The sequence below is a fragment of the Cajanus cajan genome, chromosome 11, assembly GCF_000230855.2.
Source record: "Cajanus cajan strain Asha chromosome 11, NIPB_CcT2T_4, whole genome shotgun sequence".
Classification (NCBI taxonomy): Eukaryota; Viridiplantae; Streptophyta; class Magnoliopsida; order Fabales; family Fabaceae; genus Cajanus; species Cajanus cajan.
Window position 1 is genome coordinate 42397845 of NC_138527.1, and position 22391 is coordinate 42420235.

The window sequence follows — 22391 nt, forward strand, 5'->3', positions numbered from 1 at the left end:
ATGAAATATTGTTTTTTTTTATAATACCCAAATCCAAAGTGTAATTATTTTTTGATAAAAATAAATATAAAATGTCCTTTAGATTAACTATTTGATTAATTTCATTTGTCTTAATTTAATAAACAGTTAATGGAGTAAGTATCTCATCAATGTTAAGGAATAATTAAAAAAAGGATAAATTTAATTTAATATTATTAACTAAATTAACTAATAAACATAATGATTTGAACAATTGAATCTCATTAAAAAGAAAAGACGAAGGAGCATATAAGAATGTTAATATCAAAATAATTTAGATGGTAGTAAAAAAAAATAGAAGGAAAATGGAAATGAGTGAAAAGATGCTCCAAAAACAAATATTTCCCATTCGTAATCAACAAAACAAGCACTAGATCTTCAAATTTAATAATTACGCAATTGAATCTTACAATGTGACTTTCAAAATCATGGCAGATTTGTCACGCCCACGTTAGTGTTTCCATTATATTCTACCGATTCAATGCGTAGTGATAAAAATTAAGATTTTTTCCAGTTAAGGGTTAAGATTTATTTTTATATTATGTACCAAAAAAATATTTATTTTTAAATTGAGTCTAACATTACACGTGTCGTGTATTACGTTTTTGTTAGATTGAGATTAATTACTTCATGCTGCAAAGGATCCTGTTATGTTTTTTTACTAAGGCCGTTAGTGGGTTGTTTGTTCCGTTTGATGTGAAGGCAAGACTTTAATTAAGCTAAATTTGAAAACTGCTTTTGTACGTAGAAATAAATTAGAATATGAGAGAAAAGATAAAAAAAAAATACGGTTTATTTCAGGAAGAAAATATGAAAGAGCAAAAGATATTTTTAAAAATTCATTAGAAAACATTTATAATTTTTTTTATGTATCAAAATATCAAAATCAACAAACAGAAAATCAATTGAATCCTCTAGGGGTTTCAATTCTCATAACATTAGTTAGAAAAAATAATGTGAATTTAACTGGACAAACATCTCAAACAAGTAATAAGTTGATAAAAACATCAAATTTAACTAACCTATTGACACATTTATTATCATCTCTATATGAATGTGAAAAAGATAATGACCAATTTTATCATTAGAGAGACCTAACCTTCTATATGATAGGGATATAAGGATGTGTGAGGATGACATCCTTCTCAATCAAATTTAGAACAAACTTAGAATCAAATTCACAAATTAAATATCTAAATTCTTAACTCCAAGCCAAATTTAGACCATGATAATTGACAATAAGTTTAGCATTTTGACTAGTAGAGACACCACAACTTCATGAGAATCCTTTTATCTAATTTTTGTGATGATCCCTAAGATTGCCACCATAACCAGCAACTCTAGAGTTACCAAAAGAACTTTGGTCTGTATTTAGCTTCACCACCATTAAAGTAGGATGACACTACCAAACACTAATGTTACCTTTGACACACTTTATGTCAGTATCCTCTTGAAGAATGGATAGCAAACTATAGATATTAGTTGGGATCTGACACTTAGGCCAAATAACATCTTGAAATATTTTCATATTTCTAGCTCTCCATAACATTCAACACATAACAGTAAAGAGAATTTCATCCTTCCTTCCAGCATGAGTTCTAAGCCATGAAGTCACATTAAGATTATTATTATTATTATTATTATTATTATTATTATTATTATTATTATTATTATTGTTATTGTTGTTGTTATTATTATTATTATTATTATTATTATATATATATATATATATATATATATATATAATATTCAAGTGAGGTCTTAGCTTAAACCAAATATGTACATACTTGTGACAGTCACGAAGCACATAATAGATAGACTCCTTCAAATGGTCGCATCTATAACGAAGGGTATTTACAGAAATATGCCGTTTAAATCAACACAGGTTAGTATGAAGGGATTGTGTGTAACACAACCAAAGAAAGTGTCTAATATTTTAGGAAATTTTAAAGTCCAAATCCAAGAGACATTTTCAAATGCTTGACCTTGAATGACACACCCTCTAGACCACCAATGGTAAGCAATTTTTGATGAATAACAACTTGAAGTCGAGGGTTCTCAAGTGATTACATCATCACAAGATAGATTCAACAAAAAAAAAATTGCTTATTTTTTGTTTTATGGCAAGTGGGACATTTGTGTAAACACCTAACCATTCCCAAGTATCATTCCTCCAAATATCTTGAACTCGCATGTGAACACCATGCAGGAGGACACAATTTACATGTTGAGAATAGGGTCATCTGAAAGTCGTTTATGAAATCACAAAGAAATATTTCCTTTTCCAATCCTAATACAAAAGCCAGGTGTAATGATATTAGTTGCCTTTACAAGAGATAGCCAAATATAAGATTACCCTTGTTAAGTATTTGCTTGAAGGATACCATGAGAAAAAATGTATTTTATAAGCATGAATTTTCCTTTATAGTTTATCATAGTCATGCTAAGATTCCAAATGTGCTTCCTAAGTAAAGTTATATTTGTTTTTCGACTCATGCAACTGTCTAGATCTCCTTTATTCTTGAGAATAATTAAGGTGTTCTAATTAATTCAATGAGTAGCATTAGTCCCCTATATAAAATGTTTGACTGAAGAATCTATCGCATCATATATAAGATCATCTAGAAATCCAAAATTTTTGCATGGTATACAAAAGGAAAAAACATAACTTATGTTTTCACCTTAATACTATTAACATGGTACAAAATATAGAAATTTTTTTTCTTTCACATACTTAATAAAAAGATAAAACTCTATATATTTTCCAATATTTATTGTATGAAGCATACCAATGATAGTTAAAAATGGAATGAAATAAAACAATATTAACCTTTTTTTTCTTTCAAACTTTTTGCTTCTTTTTTAGAATTATAATATTATTTTGAAAAATAATAAATAATTTTATATTAAGAAAATTAAAATACTAAAATTATATATTTTAATTATAGTAAGAATATATTTTTACATAATTTATTTCACTCTTTTTTTCTCATTCAAACAATTAGAGAGAAATTGTCTCACTTCTTGCTTTTTTATTTATATCCATCAAAACAATATATATTTTTTTATTGATCTATTTCTCTTTCATTTCTATGATTCTTATTTATTTTCTCTTTATTTTACTCCTTATCCAAACTAAGCTCGAGACTCAGTTTGTTATTATTATTTTTTTAAATCCCGATTTAAAATAGTCTAATAACTTTTTTTCCCAGAGACTTACAAAAAGTATATGCTAACTTATCATTGTTTTTAATCATAGCAAAAAGCTAGGAATACATTATTTTTAATGCCTACATTATTATTGATTAAAATGTATTAAAATTAATATTTTAACTAGTGTAATACACATAATAAATATTTATTTCATATAACAAAAAATTGTATTAAATTAATGTTTTCAAATACATAAATAATTTATAATTAAAATTCATAAAAATAAACAATTTTTGAATTTATAAATTTTATTTTAGATGTATACAATTTATATTGTCATATAAAATTATTTTTAACCATTAATGATAACTGTTTTAAAAAATATTAAAATTCTAATTAAAATAATACAAAAAAGAGTAAAATGATATAAATAGAAAGTTAATAAATATCTCGCTAATTTGTTTCTAAAAATGTTTAAAAAATAACTCTTAAAATCTCTCATTGAATATAACTATTTTAATATATATATATATATATATATATATATATATATATATATATATAATTATTAGATACTCGATCAATAAGAAGTTTGACTAACAAAAATTATAATTACCAAAAAAAATTAGTTAATAATAAAAAAAAATGTGATTAAAACGACGTTGATAACGTTTCTCGATTTTTTTTTTAAGTAGGGTCGAGTTAGAGACTTAGAGTAATTCACCACGTCAACAAACAATATTAAAGAAGTTAGGATGAGGGAGCAACTACATCGATTTAAAAGAAAATAAAAAAATACGAGAACCAAACTCATCAATTTAAAAATATAGGATTAAGATCAAATTTAAAGAAAAAAATAGAAGGGCCTAAGATATCCCTTACCCATATTCTAGTGACGTTTATACAGATAAAGATTTTTTCTTCTTCTTTAGTTTCATGTTAATGGTTTATAATTAGGGTTAAAGGAAAACTTAGTTTCCTTATTTTGACATTTGTGCAACTTTAATCCTCATAATTTTAATTATGCCATTTTAGTTCTTGAATTTTATGAAATGATAAAATTGGGACTCTATAATTTTGAAATTAAAAAATATAACATAATTCTTTGACATGAAATATATTTTATTTTATTAATAGCCTGACGTGTAAATAATTAATGACATTGGAAAATTTCACATCGTAAACAAACATATAAACCACGTTAAAATTTATGTGTTTTAAATAATATATTAGAATGTCATTTTTTTTACAAAAATATTTACACATGTGAATGTTTTCTACATCATTGGTCAGTTATATATCACTATTAATTAAGTGAGAGGTAACTAATGTTAGTTAGTTCCGTTAGATTTTAGATATGAAATTAATAAATGGGCATTTAATACAACTTAGCAACAACAAACAAATCGCTTGATTAAAAATATATGAACCAAAATTGTACAAATACATCAAACATGCACTTAAGCCTTGTAATTATTTTTGTTTCTTGTGTACGTCCCATGTACTACGTAGTAGTTTACAATTTACATAGTAGAAGGCTAGAAGCAGCGCGTTTGGTTAAAAAATTGTGGTCAATCTTTGATTAATATAGTCAATTCGTATACCAGAAAGTGAAAGAGACCAATTCCAGAGTCTTTGGCCGGCTCAATCCTATGCTCTGCCTCGTCCACTTCGTATAAACATACAACTTCGTTTTTACATCGCTCATGTTTGTGTCTGGCTTCCGTTAATCGTTCGTCACAATAGCAACAGCGTCACACATTATTATTGCAATGAAAAAATCAAATTGAAAAAATAGGCCCAGAAAGCAACCCCAAACGAAGTGTGTGCGCGCGAGAAAAAAGTAGGACCCTCTATTAAGAAATGAAAATGGGATAAATAATTCATATATGGCTACCACCACTTCCATCATCTAGATAACCTAATGCCGTATTGAAAGCGAATATATATATACATCACTTGTTGATAAACCCTCCTTATATTATAATAAAACAATAACCCATGTCATCACCAAGAAGCAAAATACATAACCATCTCTAATTATCTTCTAGTTTTGGTCATCTTCTCAACTTCACTCTGCATGCACCTAACACAAATTTGAAAAATAAAATGCACCAATCCCGTCAGGTTTAAAGTCTGCTTTGTGCTTACGTGCTACGTTGCGTTGACCCTCATCCTGTTTTACGATACAATCATTCACTATGTTGTCAATTATTAATTACTTTTATGAATTTGAATTTATTTGCTTTAAGAGTTAAAAAGAACTCCCTCTGCGGGCGAAAACGAGAGATAGAAAGAATGGTAAACGATGAGGACAGGAGATGAAATAGAAACCACCTCTTCCCAAAGACTAGACCTAATAATTAACTAGTCATGTTCGTCCATATGCGCTTGCGTTTCGTTCAACATAGAAAAATTAAAATGCTCTTTAGACCGGAGTTGCAGCACTTTCTTGTTAGCTTCATTCAAAGTTTAATTTGACTAAAACCAATTCACAAAAATTGAATAAGCTCAGATAAGTGATCCCTGGTCATCCTACATTCAATTATTCAAATATGATTCAATTTTTTCCAATTAATTATAGGGCTGCAGCGTATAAAGAGAGTTTTAGTTGTGGAATTAAGCCTTATTTGTGTAGTTATTTATCAAATATTAAGTCTTTGTCGTATCTCACAAGCTAAAACCTTCCCTCTCCAGTCTCCACCAAATTCGGTCAACCAACATAAGTCTAGTTCGATCTTCAACCCAACTAAACTCGAACAAACCGTATCCGATTAAGCCTTCTCGTTAACCTGTTCTTTGCAATTTCAATCACTCACATAAAACACAATCAGAGGCAAACAAATTAAAATATTATAATTTAAACAGAAACAGCAGTTTACCCACTTGAAAAATGTCACCATCTCCCTTCCAAAAAGTAAGAATCTTCGTATTTTTTAATCCTAATTAACTTCGATCACACCAAAGACAAACTCCATACGCATACATATATATGATTCTAAACTCACACTTATGATAATACCGCTCATCACATATTCTTTTTTTTTTTTTTCCTAGTCTCCATAACGTTTCGTTTATAATTCACCTCCTTTTTCGTTCCCCCGAAACATAACTGTCATAACGAATTAATAGTTATGTTTCCGTTTTTTAGTTACTTAAAGTTCTTCATCCTCTGTGTGGCCCTTTTTTGGCGTCCTTGCTTTCCCGCCAGGATCGTACCAGAATCCGTAACCGTCGTAACCTCCGAATCCGAGAAAACCGAAACGCACAACGCCACGTGGCACGACTTCTCGAAATTCCTGCACGCGGAGCGAGGCAGCCACGTCAGCGGCATGTCGGAACTGAAAAAGTACTTTCACCGCTTCGGCTACCTCTCCCTCCCCGAAACGACGCCGAATTTCACTGACACCTTCGACTCGCAGTTCGAGTCCGCGCTGGTTCATTACCAGAAGCGCCTCGGATTGCCGGTCACCGGAAAACTCGACTCCGAGACTATCTCGGCGATCGTGGCGCCGAGGTGCGGCGTCTCCGACGCCGCCACGCACGGAATTCACGCGACGCGGCGGTACGCGTACTTCAACGGGAAGCCGCGGTGGACGCGCGGCTCGCCGATGACGCTGACGTACGCGTTCTCGCCGTACTACACGATCGAGCGCGTGAGCGCGGCGGATATACGCGTGGTGTTTGGGCGCGCGTTCGCGCGGTGGGCGGCGGTGATTCCGGTGAGTTTTCAGGAGACGGCGGAGTACGAGAGGGCGGACATCACGATAGGGTTTTATTTGGGCGATCACGGCGACGGAGAGCCGTTCGACGGCGTTTTGGGGGTTCTGGCACACGCCTTCTCCCCTCAGAACGGGAGATTCCACTTGGATGCGGCGGAAACGTGGTCCGTTGATTTTGAGCGCGAGGAGTCAAGGGTGGCCGTTGATTTGGAATCTGTGGCCACGCACGAGATTGGTCACGTGCTTGGGTTGGGTCACTCTTCGGTGAGGGAAGCGATTATGTATCCGAGCCTGAGCCCCAGGAGAAAGAAGGTTGACTTGAAGATTGATGACGTGACAGGGGTTCAAGCTCTTTATGGCTCTAACCCCAACTTTACTTTTAGCTCTTTGTTGCAGTCTCAAAATTCGTTAAACGCTGCCGTTGGATTGGAAACCGGTTTCTCTATGTGGACACTCGCCTTGTTCATATTATTTTTATTTGCTTGATTTTTTTTATACATGTATTTTCATTCATTGATCATATGTGTGAAAAGAGAAAGAAAGGATAGAAAGTAAAGTGCAATCACATGGGCAAAACCCTAAGTGATTCATCTTATATGGTGGTGTCTTAGATTTTTGGTACAATAGATATTTATATACATGATACAACTTTTAAGAAGGGAAAGGGGAATGCACTTTTGATTGGATTGAAACAACATCGCAGGACAAGACCCATGGAAAAAGGGCAAATTGAAAATGTTGGGAGAATACATAAGAAAATCCATGAAGAATATGGAACAAGATTCCGTTAAGTGTATGTCCAGTGGGGGAACTAAGGAATCTCTTTGTGTCGAAGATATGTATAAATATAACTAAATCACATGGACGTTACGTAATAGGTATCAATGTTAACTAACATTCCCGCCCAAGGCTACTTTCTTCTTACTTGGGTCCAAATGAAACTGATCCAATGGAGTGGTCCAACTTGACAATGAGGAATTATTCCTCATCCATTGTTCATGAGGATTGAGGATCAAGTAGTTAGAGACGGAAAGTAATACCTGAAAAGACACTCTACAGTCTACACTCTAAACTCAAGTTGATATAAAAATGAAATTAAAAAAAAACAAATATATGCCTAAATATCTTTTAATATATAATACCTGATTGGAAATTTGGAAAACTCCAATCAGCCAATATGGATAACGAATAAACTAAAGTCTGACGAAATTTAGTAATTTTGAAATTGGCATATATATCCCCTTTCAATTCTTATGACACAGACAGTGAAACATTGTCCAGTCCATTTCAAGGCCCAATAATTTGTAATAATTTTATAAAGAAAAAAACAGTATATTGATGTTGAGTAATATATCAGGGTTTTTGTAAAAATATAATATAATTTTGCGTATATATAAATCTAAATTAGCATCACATACACCTTTAAAAAATAGTATAATAATGATATAAAATATTGTTTATAATAATATCTTTATACATAAAAACGTGACTTGTATATATTATATAAAAATATATGTGCATATGTAATGGTAAATAAAAAAAAATATTTTTTAGTTTCAAATCCGTAAACTCTTTTGTTGGGGGTGGGTGGAAGTGGAATCGTGAATTTTGATAGGAGAATCGAGCAAAGAGCACCCCTTTGGTTTATTAAAACCAACAGGTACTCTCTACTTCACGTCTCTCTTCCTCCAATAACTTTCCTTTTCACGTTTTCTCACCAATTGTAATGTAAAAACAACTCAACTTTTGGTCATCTCTCGTTTAGAAAATCCGAGAAAGATGCGACATCTATTTCTATCCAACTAGAACCCGCTTCTTTCCTAACTCTTTTCGTACTCATGAGTCCCCTAGTTACATTTGCATCTTCCCATCTTCCAAAAGATGCATACATATTAGACATCACCACATAAACATAACCTTCATCCTTCTCCAATTCAATCACCTTGGCAGCAGCGATCTCTGCTACTTGTAAATCTGCTTGAGTTCCACAAGCACCAAGCAAAGCCCTCCAAACCACTCCATATGACTCAAAACCAAGTTCATATATCATCCTTTCTGCTCTCCACAACTCTCCCTTTTGCCCCATGAGCCGTATCATTGAACAACAATGCTCAATGGATGGTGCAATCTTATATGCGTCAATCATAGATTCAAAGTAACTAATAGCAACCTCAAATGGTATTCGATTATGGGAACATGCTGATATAAGGTTAAGAAATGTGATACCATCAGGTTTCATATCTCTTACCATTTTCAGCAACTCAAAGAGGTGGATAACTTGCGCAGAATCACCATTGCGAGCATAGCCAGATATCATTGCGTTCCAGCTCACTAAATTCTTGTTAGGAAGTGCATGGAAGATTGATTCAGCATTCTTAACCTGGCCACATTTTGAGTACATGTCAATTAGAGCACTCCCAACAACTACAGAAGCAAATAAGCCGCACTTTATTGCACAGCAATGAATCAGCAGCCCCCACGTTAAGGCAGACAGACCAGCAATTCCATCTAAAATGATTGAAAATGTGAACTCATCCATTTCTACATTTCTTGAGTGCATTTTACAGAACATATCCAAAGCTTCTCTGGCTCGGTTCCTATTCACAAATCCTGTAATTACAGAATTCCAAGAAGACGAATTTGGACTAGGAAGGCTTGACAAAATCTGAACAGCATCTTCCATTTTCCCCGCCTGAGAAATCCCATTTATGAGCCCATTATAGGAAACAGTATCAGGGTTGGGCATAAGATGCAAGAACTTATAAGCAAGTCCAATGTGTCCGCTGTTAGCGCTTGCTGCTATGACTGAATTCCAAGAAATAACATCCTTGTCAATGATCTCATAGAACACCCTTACAGCATGTTCAACAGACCCACATTTCCCATACATGTCAATCAAGCAATTTGCAACCACAGTGCCATTAGCCATGCCAAGTTTCACTGTCTTGCAATGAATTGAGCTTCCCAGTTTGAAGAGACTCAGTTGGGAACAAGCAGACAAAGCAGACGTAATCGAGAATGCGTCCGCGCAAACGTGGGACCTTTCTAGGCCGGTGAAGAAAGACAAAGCGTATCGAAACTGACCAGCATGGACATACCCAGATATCATAGTGTTCCAAGTAACGACGTTCGGTTTAGGAATTTCAACAAACAGTTTGTGTGCGGCACTAAAAGAGTGCATTTTGACATAAAACTTAACGAGAGAGGTGGAGACATGGATGTGGGAAAAATAGCCTGTGCGTAAAACATAACTGTGGAGTTGTTCTCCGAATGATGGGTAGTTTAGGTCACTAGCTAGTCCAATTTGGTTAACAAGAGTAAAGGAATTTGGTTTGATTTCACGAGAGGCCTCAAATAAGGTTAATCCAGCTTTGGTTCCGCCTTGGGTCTGAATCCCAGGAATATCGACCCAATTCAAAATACTGTCTCCGATATTATGAATATGATTGATGGAAGTAATATATGCGACGGGTGATGGAAATGCAAGGGGACAATGATGTTTGTGACACTTTTGTGCTTCGTTGCAGAGAAACCTTCGCATGGCTTTCCCAACTACATTAGTTCATTTTTTATTTATAGGAGGTAAAATGTGTGTACGAGTGTAACCTGTTTGTTATATTTAACAAAATATCAAAGAAAGTGCTTCGAAAAGAAAAAAACCAAATAGTTAAAACGTAAAACTAATTGTATTAAGAGCTTAACTAAATAGAATAGCCGATGATTCTCCCATTACTATTATGATTTTACTGGTGGATTATAGTTGGTGCGTCTATATTTTATTTAAAAATTTAAAAATAAAATAAAATAATTAAAATTAAATAATAAAATAAATTATTAACAATTTAAGTGTTACATATACTGACAGATTCATATGACAGACAGTGGGGGCAGTTACCAAATAACATACATAATAAAAAATATAATAGTAAAGATTGCCGGTATATTCTATTTAAGATTTTTATTATAAAATATATTTTTAAATAAATTATGATCTCAAATTTTATATTAAATATTAAAAATATATTTATATCATAAATAAATTAAATTAATTTTTTATAAAATTTAACATTTATTTTTATGTTTTCTTAGTCTTTAATTACTAAAAAGTAGACCTTTAAATAGAGTTATAGTTCTAGCCAAATATTTAAAGAAAATGTTTATGATAAATAAATAAATCATATTTAATATATGTATTTTCAATAAAGGTTAAACTCATATCTAATAAATCTTAATCTAACCTTATTTATTTTCACCTCTAGTCTTAGCTGTAGATATAAAATCTTGTAAAAAAAAAATTATGATATATATATATATTTATATTTTAGAAAGTGATATCTAAAATTTTTAATATTATAAATATATGAATAAATTATTTAAAACTTTTAGAACTTTCACTAGTTACATGTAATTAATTTATTTGAATGATCAAAATATAAGTAACTTATGATATTATTCTTTATTATTTAAATATTTAATAATAGAATCATCTTAGATAAAAGTGGAAATGAAAAATAGTCATAAATCAAACTATCCTCTTCATACATATGCATGGATTTAATAAAGTGTGAAAGAGGTAACTTATTTTAAATTACCAGTAAAATTTATTTTGATGTTCTACTGTTATTTTATGTTTAAATAATGTGTAACCTGCCTGAGTTATCTTTATTGTAACAGCAGTGTTGCTATTAAAATTATTAAAACTTGAAGAAAAAAAACATGTTTAGATATTCTCTTGATGATTACGTTATAATAGAAAGTTCAGTTAAGTTAAACTTATTTTCCTAAATCAACGTTAAATAAATGTGACAGTCTCCTTACTTTTAATTAGTTTCTTTATAATTCACACTTAACTAAACAGAAAATAAATAAATAAATAGTACTAATGTGAGATAACTGTGGTTATTATAAGATGCAAATATATCATTAAATATAGCCTTAACCGACCATTCTAATTTTTTTCCCTCTGTTTTGGTTACCAAAAATAAGTTTGTATATAGTTTTTATTTTTGACATTTAGTTCTTGGATTCAGGATCGGTCCATGTTGAAGGGTGGAATTGTTGCAGGGCATAAGGCATGAATGCCTGCACGGATATACATTATTCAAACTTACTTCCACACCGTTCGTTGCATGGGCATCTTTCCAATATTGAAGTTTTAGAAATATCTATCAAAATTTATATTTCATCTGTTGAGTAGAAAACGAGAGGGATAATGATGTTCTATTTTTAAGGAACAAATCTAGATTTAGAAAAGAGAATCTTCTCAATTCTGAACGCGGACCAACCAATCACCACTATTTATATATTGGAAAATCTAACAATAACAAAAATGGTTAGACTATAGAGAGACAGGGTTGGTATGGACACGAACATCGTCAAGGTTAGCTTGGTTCGAACAGAATCAAAGATTTCCCAAAAGAAGCAAACGCGGAAGAAGCATAGCAGCTTGCATACGCATTACCATTTCCTTGAACAAATAATTGCAATCTGAGTTTCGAGACACAATTGGAGGGGACTGATTGATTTAAAACAAGGGCTAGCTGTGGTGTTGAGAAAACGCAAAAGAGAATGAAGAGAGGATAGGATGCAAAATAGGTATCCTCTCTTGGTAACAGACGTCATTTTTGATCAATTTGTTTGGAGGAAAAGATGAACATGGAAAAGATAAATGGAGTAGCTTTGGAAGATGCAGTATTAATCGGAGGATTGATAGGAGTTCAACTTGTCTACGCGGGGAATGCTGTGTTGATGAGTTATGCTATGTCATTGGGTTTCAGCTCTCATACCATCATCTTTTTAACTTCTCTCGCTACATTCATTATTCTCTTTCCCGTTGCCTTTTGTTTTGAAAGGTCCTTTCTCTCATTTTTCCCATCTGCTTCTAAATGAATACTAAAAATAATCAAACTTGTTGTCTAATAGTTGTAAGACAAGTATTAACTTGATGCTCTCAGGATCAATTTTTTTTAAATAATGTTTAACCAACAAAAAAAAATATTTTAGGAACTGTAGATTAATTTTTTTATCGTCAACTTTAGGATACGGTATACATCATGTCCATTAGAAGAAAAAAAATTTGAATCCTAGAAATTAATGACATTTTTACTTTCTATGTTCAGTTGGGATGGGAATTATTTGAAAACTAATGTGATTATGTTATTATGTATCTGGTGCAGGAGTAAATGGCCACGGCATCCCAGTTTCAAGTTGATTGCACAGATATTGTTTCTTTCATTTGGAGGGTAAGTAAATCTAATTTAGTTTCCTTTTAACATTATCAAAGTGATTGTTTTGTTGGGTCTTTTGTCCTTTCTTTTAGTGATTCAGCAATCAGCAGTCAATGATCATGATAATGTATTAGTTCCATTGGAAGGTTGGCTTGATCCAAATACAAACATAATGTCGAAATGGAAATAATGGCTAGTTATTAATAACATAACAATCCCATAACTTTAAGGTTTATCCAATTTGTAATATTAAAAATCTTTTGTTGTGCAGACTTGTCTTCCAGTTGTTTTTCCTCAAAGGAATCAATCTAACTTCACCAGCAATGGGAACTGCCATGCCAAACCTTGCCCCAGGTCTTATCTTCGTCATCGCTTGGATTTCTGGGTAATCTTATTTTATTAGGGTTTTGGTAGTTTTATTATTGCATTAAATCATCCCCAAATAGTGAATGTGATAGGAGACAAAAATAAGGAATATGTTTAATGCTCCTTCTACTAATGAATTACCCCTTTGGAAATTATTGTATTGGACAGGTTAGAGAAAGTCAACACAAACCACCACTATAGTAAAGTAAAAATCTTTGGAACATTGCTTTGTGTGTGCGGAGCTCTCACATTGAGCATAATGCAAAGCATTTCTTCTCCAGCAACCGTGATAAGTGGCGCACTTCAATTGTCACGGGTGCCATCAGATTTTACCTTTGACATTCACAAGATAATCGGTTGCCTCTATCTCGTTCTTGCAGTCTTGATTTTGTCGAGCAGCGTTGTCCTGCAGGTAACTTACCCTGTGATCAAAATACTAAGAAAGAGGATACAATACAAATCTTCTTAATCTCATAACTCAACAAAAATTGTCTTTGATGCAGGCTTTTGCTCTCGGAAATTTTCCTGCACCAATGTCCTTAGGTGCAATAACGTCCTTGTTTGGGGCATTCATGACTGCAACTCTTTGGTTACTTGAAAGCCACAAACTGAAAAGTAGATGGATTCTTGTGAGTTCAGCAGACTTGATAGCCTATTGTATTCTGGTAATTCCCACTCTGTCTCATCATTTTATTTGCTAGTTTCGAATGTCTGTCCAAAAATGTGTTTACATTTAGTGCACATACACTAAGGTACTTCCACCTCGATAAAGTATTTATGATCTCAATTAATCTTTATGAGGTTATCAAGTGTTTTTAACTCATTACATATCATGTAAATATTAATTATATACGATATGATCCAAGATTATTTAATAATTTCTCCTTACACAATTGTTTTCAAAGAAAGATAAGTTTGAGAACTAAAATGTCATTTGAATTGTTGTTTTTGGTGCTTAATTCAGTCTTCCTCTTGCATGTTGAAACAGTGATAACCTGGGCAAAACAATTGGGTTGAATATTCTAGCTATAAATTTTCATTATTACTCAGCAAAGCATGACATCTCGTGAAATGTTTGCAAGGATACTGTATGGTCATTTGATTTGTACCAACCATGTGTGGAACTTTTTATATTCTCCCTGTGATGGGTGTTAAGTTAAAGGCATAAAAATTGTAAATTCACAGGCAGGTGCTGTGAGTGGAATTTGCCTGAGCTTCAACGGGTGGGCACTGAAGAAGAGAGGGCCAGTGTTTGTCTCCATGTTTAGTCCCATTGGTACAGTGTGCTCTGTTGTTTTCTCGGTAATTACCCTTGGAGACACTATTAGAATTGGAAGGTATTATTAAGATTCCTAACTACTTATTTCTGACCTTTGCACACGAAAATGTTTTATAGACACTGCTACAAGACAAAAATACCCCTCCAACACTCTTTAAAAAATATTATTTTAATAAATTATAAAACAAAATATTTGTTTGACTTAAAAATCTTAGTTATGTGGACCGACGTTTCTAAAGAAATGCCCCTTCAAAAAACCAAACTTTTTTTTTATATATATTATTCTTTCCGTTCCATTTTATTTGACAATTAAAATTTTTGCACGTGGCTTGAAAAATACCCTTTTTTTTGTTTTTGAATTCTTACCAATAATTAAAGAATGTATAAATAATGGTTAAGGGCATAATAAAAAAAAATTAATGTTGAATTGATATTATAAAATAACAATCAAATTGAATCACAAAAAAATTATTAAAACGTTGAACAAAATGAAACGTATACATATAGTATGTTATTAGTCCTTACTACAAACACCTCATTGCAGTCTTGCAGGCATGTTTCTCCTGTTCACTGGGCTCTACTTAGTTCTTTGGGCAAAAGGGAAAGAAGGGCACCCAGAAGTAGATGGCTTAGAGAGTGAGTTTGATGCAGAGAGGCAGAGGCCTCTTTTATCTTAACGTGTTTTTCAAAAATGTACTTGTGTCATGGCGCTAGAAGCAGAGGAAAAAAACGAGGTTTGGTTAAATCAGTTATGAGATGAGAACAAATTGCTTAAATATGACCACATGGTTAATTCAAGTCCTCAATGAACAAGTAATGCATTAAAAAAAAGGGTTATGTCAAAAGACAATAAGCATGTATTAAACTATTCATTAATGAAACAACGTGGCAAAGCAATGTGTTTTATTATGTGCTCTCAACAATGATCTTTAGAATGTAAAGGAGTGTGTAAAATAAAAGCACCCACATTTTCAACTTTTTTTTTCTTTTTGCAGAATCTTGAAACAGATGCCACATTGACGTGTTGGTGACAGAGAATTCCCAAGAGCACATAGTGAAAAGGTAGAGGTCTCTTGGGTTCGAAGTAAGGACACGACCCCGTAGATTTTCTTTTCTTTGCTTTATAAAATTTATGGGTCAGATTTAGATAGGTGCAACTTTTTAAGATGCAAGTGAAGGAAAATTAGCCCCTAGCTTCTGTTTTTTTTGTTGTACAATTAACCCCTAGCTAGGTACAAGGAAAATTTGTTGTTCTTGCTTACGGTGACTTTCTGGTTAGAGAATATGTGAGGACAACACCTTTTTGTTTTTCCCGTCTTGGTCCTCAATCATGATTCCTCATTAGTTTAGACCCCAGGTTTTATATAGTTATCCGTTATTGGTCATAGGCATAGCACTTTTTGTTTCTCTCTGAAATTACTAGCATTTTATTTTCTTAATTTTTAATTCGTAAAATTGAGTTCTTAACCTTGTTTTTTTTTTCCTACGAATATTTATTCAATTATTAAAAATAAAATAATTAATATTTTAGTATATAAAATAAATTTATTAATATTTTAATATGTACAATGTACGTCAAATATCTATTATCTATAACTAAAGCTTGTATTTCTTCCATCCAACAATAATTAGAGTTTAAGGTTTCTACACATATAAAAATAAATGTGTCATTTTTGTTATACAATTTTATCTTTTACTAAGATAGTCCACATTTTTAATAAATATATTATGTTAAACTGTGGTGGTTGAATAATTTGTGAAATGACAAATTAAAAAATAAATAATCAATATTATATTAAAAAATATAATATTATTTATTTTATAACATTTTTCAATGTTAAAATTATACTGTGAAACTAATGGAATAATAATAAATTACATAAATAAACAGATATATAGGAGTATTCAAAATTTATATAAATAGATTCTTTTAATACATAAATTATATTTTAGATTTATGATAAATAAGTTATAATGTGACATGGAATTATTTCTAATGGTTAATAATTTATTTTAAAATATTAAAGTTCAATTCATATTATTGATATTTTTAATTATTTAATATTTATTTATTATAAATTAATTTATATAAAATAAACATTTATTTTATACTACACAATATACAAAATAAATTGTGTTCCTCTTATTTAAGTAATTTAACATGTTTAAAACAAAATTCTAAACCTTTAAATTAACATACATATATGTAGTAGTGACTTGGTGTCACTATTAGATTAGATTGAATTAAAAAAAATGTGATAAAAATAAAATTTGGCATGTTGTAAAAAAATGAGGACTAAGAATCAATATTTTAAAAATGAAAGACTAAAAATAAAATTTTATATATTTATTCAGACAAAAGAAATAGTTAACCTAAAATAAATTTACACAAAACTTAATTACACTAATATAAAAAGGGTAATTTATGTCGGTTATTTTAAATTTTTTATGTCAGAAAAAGGTCTGACGTAAATGCGGGAGACTTAAATTTACGTGGGTTGTGATAGCTGACGTAAATTTACGTCAGACATTCACAAGAGCCGACGTAAAAAAGTTGAAAACAAAAAAAAAACATAACGCGTGCAAGCAGAACAGGCCGTTTCCTAAGCAGAACGACCCGTTCTCCAAGCAAAGCGCAGAACGGCCCATTCTGCTTGGAGAACGTCCCATTCTGCTTGGAGATTCACCCAAATGCAAAGAATTTTCTACTTAGTATTAACTAATATATTAACAAACAATGATCCACCCAAACGCGAAGAAGAGGATAATATTAACTAATATATTAATAGATCAATACATACATTTATTTTCAACATATTAGCTAATATATATTAAGAAATGATTTTCCAAACTAACCTCAAACGTGAGCCTAATGCAATCAGTCAAAAACTCAAGAATCACTCAAACGCGCAAACGTACACTCAAATGCAATACACTCAAACAAAATCTTAACTCAGAAGACTCGAATTGCACATACACTCAAAGCTCTCTTGTTTAAATATTGACGCGCGTGCGAAGAAATTTGAAATTTGTAGATATTTTACATCGGACCTTGTAGGGACCGACGTAAATTAGAAAATCTACGTCGGACACAAGCTATATCCGACGTAGATTTTCTTTTTTACGTTGGCCCCTATGAGATCCGACGTAAAAATCTTGATTATAATTACAAAAATGTCACTGCATTTTTTTAACGTTGAATTTTTCTTTGTCCGTAAAGAATACAGAAACGTAAATTACCCTTTTTCTACTAGTGTTATCATCGCAAAAATTAGTGATTAAACTCAATAATTTTAACCCAACCTAAATTTTGAAGGTTTTATATAAGAATGAATTAAGTAAGTGGATTAATCCTATATATTTTAATTAGTGTCTTCAAACTTTATTGAGAATTTCCTTTATTTAAAAACATAAAATCAAATGGATGAAATGTGAGTATGGTGATTGTACGAAAAAAATAAAATTAGAAAATTGACTTCTCTCAATTCTCAATTTCTCATTGCCCACCACCTCCTTAAAAAAATGCAAATTGAAGATGACAGGTATCCCTTGGTAATAAATTGTAGATCCTCCGGTTGGGCTGCTGATTGACTTTTCGGCACCAACAGAAATAACAATATTTTTTTATAACTAATAATTTTAAACTTTTATACAAATCTCAGCTATTTTTGTTTATGTAATACTCTGAATATTCTTATCTCAGTACGATTTGCAAAGACAAACGAAACCAAGATATTTCAGAGCAGAACAAAATTGAAAATATATACCCGGCCAAGTTTATGCTTGCTTCTTCGTTTCTTCTTTTCTTTTCTTTTGGTCAAGTTCGGTTCTTCTTTTAGTGGTTGGTATGTCGCTCTTTATATACAACATTTCTTTATTTTACTATTTCTTCGATCCATTTCTCTATTTCTATTAACTTAACAATGAACATTTTTTTATGCGAGTGACCTGATCTATTAGAAGTTAACTTAATTACATTTGAATTGACTTTATTATATTTAAGTCGACTTAGTAATAATTAGGTCGACTTAGTTAGGCTGACTTTATTATGTTTAGACTAAACAATTCATGTTAACATAGTACACTTTGTAATAAATTGTCCATGTATGATAACAATTATTTTTCTCTTACTTCCCTCTTCGTTAGTTATAAATAGAGAATCACATCAAAGGTATAGACAAGCTTTCTCATTCTCTCATATTGTGACTTTGCTAAAGTCTTTGGTTACTTAGGCATTATAGTTTTTATGAGTGTCCTCCACCACCAACCCTCGTCACTTGGACGTTGATTTTTTGGAGGTTGCTTGGAGATACTATTCATACTCCTCATTCAAATTGAATCGAACTATGTTTTGAATAATTAAATTGGATTTTTTTTTCTATGCAACGATAAGTATAAAAAAAGAGAGTGAATTTTACTATTATAAGAATAGTTTAATTTTTGTATATCAGTTTAATTAGTTCAATTTGGTTCTTAAATAGTATAGTTTGATTTTTATGAAAAAACAAAAATAGTTCAATTTAATTTTTTTGTGTGAAAATAGTTCATTCTTATGCTACAATTTAAAAGTTTTTTAAGAAATAAATATTCATTTTTAATCTTCAAATACATAACTATATTATCTTAAATGGGTCGCTTAACTATCAAATGATGAGAGATTGATTCCTAACTTTTAGGAATGTAAAAAATTCAAGTTGAGAGTAGATATTTACTCAATCGATGACTGTCAAACTCCTAAACAAGAGTAATCCTTGTATTCAACAAAGAGATACTCCTTGACAATGAACAAAAAAAAATTAAAATGACACTTATAGTGTCAAAATAATATATACACAATATTAAGTTTGAACTCTAATATCATTATAAGTTTGACCAATCACAAAAAATATCTTCTTACATGTTCATCAAATTAATGTCGAATTATAATTAGTTTCTAAAGTGAAATCATGACAATTTTAAGAGGAAGAAATTGACTTATCTTTTTTATTGTATTTACAAATAGAAAATGGTTGATGAGCTTATAATAATTGTAAAAAAATATCACATATATATAGAGAGAAAAAATATTTACTTACTGTAAAAATAAGCTTTTATAGATTTACTCTCTTCGATAACATATATTTAATATCAAATTTTAATAATTCAACTATTGAATTAAAAATTATAAATATATAAATCAAGTTTAAAATTTTAAAAAAAATTAAAAAATATTTAATACTTTATTTCATTAATTCAAATTGATATATAAACATACAAATATTTTATATATTAATTTAAATCTGTATAACAAAGTATCGTATATTTTCAATAATAATGTAAATGCATCAATATCATTATCTCGTATTATTGTTACCGTGTATACAAAAATTAAACTAACTAAATAATCAATTTTTACACTAATATCATTCTAATTCTATTCTCAATTCATACAAAATATAAAATATTTTAAAATATGAATTTTTAAGAGTTGTAAAGGAATATAATTTGTTTTTTCTGGCTTTAATCAACCATGGTATCCCCAGACGGCCAGACCCTACACAACCCTATCCCCAGATCATGTAACACACTTACCACCACATATATATATAATTACTCTTGTTGGTGTCATATAATTAAAATATATATAGTTGAGCATTTGCTAGCTTTCGTTGGCGTGGGATATATATATACGACGAGTCACTACTAGCTTATCTGGTTATAGGGAGTTTGTATAGTTCCAGTTCCAGCAGACAGGAATTAATTAATAGAAAATGCCATTAAGCCACTCGTCTTTTGCAGTGTAGGCCATTCTATAATCTTCATCTATGTCTCTCAAATTTACTCCATTGCACCAAATCGTGGTCCCTCCTCATTCTCTCCCCGTTTCCTGCGGCTTATTATAAGAAATATTAACCACACTATTCTTAACCCTACTAATTTTCTTCTTATTATTTTCAAAGTTATAATAAATTTTAAGGAGTGTATTAGATTAGGATTTCGAGAAACAATTTTAACATAAAAAAATCTTATGAATTTTTAAAAATTTTATAAAAATGTCATGACTTTTAGGATTTTTTTAAAAGACTTATAAAAATTGGATTTTAATTAAAACTTTGTAATACAGATTTTGATCAATTTATATTATAGATTTTAAAAGATTTTATATATTTCATAAAAAAAATATGAATTTTTAACACTATAAGATTTAATAAAAAAATCTAACATAAATAATAAATAAAAAAAAGTATAACACAGTTTTTTTTTTTATCTTTTTACAAATAATTGCCTCTATATTTTGATAAATAATTGGTATTAATGTTCTCCTAACTAATTTTTCTTCACATTTCTAAAGTTATATGAGTCATTTATGTATTGACATTTTTTTTTTCATGAACTTGAGTCTAAATAATGGTCAACACTATGGTATTCATTAACTATTAGTATTAAAGATGAAGATTCATCCACTAACTCAATTAAAAATTCATCATAACATTCTTTGTAAAGAAAGTTATATATGTAGTGTTACATGCTAATACAAGTTCATCATGTGTTTAAAACAAAAATAAAAATTCTAGCTTAAAAATTGTGAAACGTGATTTTAAAATATTAAATATTTTTTCAATTACATTTCTTAAAGATGTACAGCGTAAATTAAAAACTTCATTTTGATGGTCGTTATCATGACCTACAAAGTATTTTTTAGTATGTTTTAAAATTTTATATTTCAATATTAAACTTTATTAAAAATATTAAGCTAAATTTTAATTATTTTAAAAAATTAGCAATAGATAATATTTAATAATACAAAAATTACTTTAAATGTTTAATAATTAAAAAATAAATATTAATAAATTATACATCAATTGATAGATAAAAAAAATATAGGAAAAAAGAGTGAGAAAAAAGATAAAGAAGAAACAGAGAGAGAGAAAGAAGAAAAAAGGTGAGAGAGAAGGAGAGAGAAAAAAATGAGACAAAGAAGAAAAGATAAGCAAGAGAGAAAAAAGGGGGGAAATGAGATAAAGAAGAAAAGAATAGATAATAAGCAAGAATGGCAAAAGAAGGAGAAAGAGAGAGGGAGAGAGAAATATAAAAGAGAAGCAAAAAAAAAGGTAGAAATAGAAGGAAAAAGTTATACAAAATCTCAAATTTTTTTGTGAAATTGTTTTTTGAGTGAATATATAATTACAATTAATAATTATTAAAAAAATATTAAAGATAGGTGATAAAAATAGAAAAGGAATATATAATAATAATTATTATTATTATTAGTCAAGAACTAAATCATCTTTAAATTATTTTAAAATGTCAAGTCATGATTCTGTGAACTATAAATTAAATAAATTGAATTTGAGAATAAATTTTTAATTAAATAAGCTAAATAGAGTATAGTCTATGATATTAATGAAAAAGTTTAACTTTTTTTATTCATATAAAAATAAATTTAATATTTTAAAAAATTATTTAATATAAATTTATTTGTGTTTGACTTTACCAAATTTTTATTGACTGAATTCAAACTGACTTAACTTTTTTTTTTTTAATATTGTTCCATTAGTTCGTTGTGATCTATTTTTGTTATTTATTGTTTGTATGTTTTAAAAAGGAAATGTAATAACAAATTTGACTTTTGATTTTGAAATTATA

At 30.2% G+C, this 22391-nt stretch overlaps 3 protein-coding genes across 5 annotated transcripts; 2 read left to right on the forward strand and 1 right to left on the reverse strand.

Moving 5' to 3' along the window:
• Positions 1-5796: 5796 nt before the first annotated feature.
• LOC109801243 (Matrixin family protein) lies at positions 5797-7488 on the forward strand. The gene has a single exon (XM_083066619.1). The coding sequence runs from the start codon at positions 6306-6308 to the stop codon at positions 7377-7379; it is 1074 nt and encodes a 357-aa protein (XP_082922745.1). The 5' UTR covers positions 5797-6305; the 3' UTR covers positions 7380-7488.
• Positions 7489-8363: 875 nt separating this feature from the next.
• Positions 8364-10747, reverse strand: LOC109800540 (Pentatricopeptide repeat (PPR) superfamily protein). Its single transcript, XM_020361320.3, has one exon. The coding sequence runs from the start codon at positions 10432-10434 to the stop codon at positions 8644-8646; it is 1791 nt and encodes a 596-aa protein (XP_020216909.2). The 5' UTR covers positions 10435-10747; the 3' UTR covers positions 8364-8643.
• A 1468-nt stretch (positions 10748-12215) lies between these two features.
• On the forward strand, positions 12216-16076 carry LOC109799932 (WAT1-related protein At5g47470). 3 transcript variants are annotated; one of them, XR_014430793.1, is made up of 8 exons: positions 12216-12745; positions 13070-13135; positions 13392-13505; positions 13655-13898; positions 13990-14151; positions 14672-14823; positions 15310-15499; positions 15761-16076. XR_014430793.1 is itself a non-coding variant. In XM_029271943.2 (8 exons), the coding sequence occupies exons 1-8, from the start codon at positions 12543-12545 to the stop codon at positions 15766-15768; spliced, it is 1041 nt and encodes a 346-aa protein (XP_029127776.1). In that variant the 5' UTR covers positions 12216-12542; the 3' UTR covers positions 15769-16076. The 3 variants fall into 3 exon arrangements, 2 of the variants coding, with proteins under 2 accessions (XP_029127776.1, XP_082923257.1); XM_029271943.2 differs by having other exon boundaries at positions 15310-15401; XM_083067131.1 differs by lacking the exon at positions 15310-15499.
• The last annotated feature ends 6315 nt before the right edge of the window (positions 16077-22391 follow it).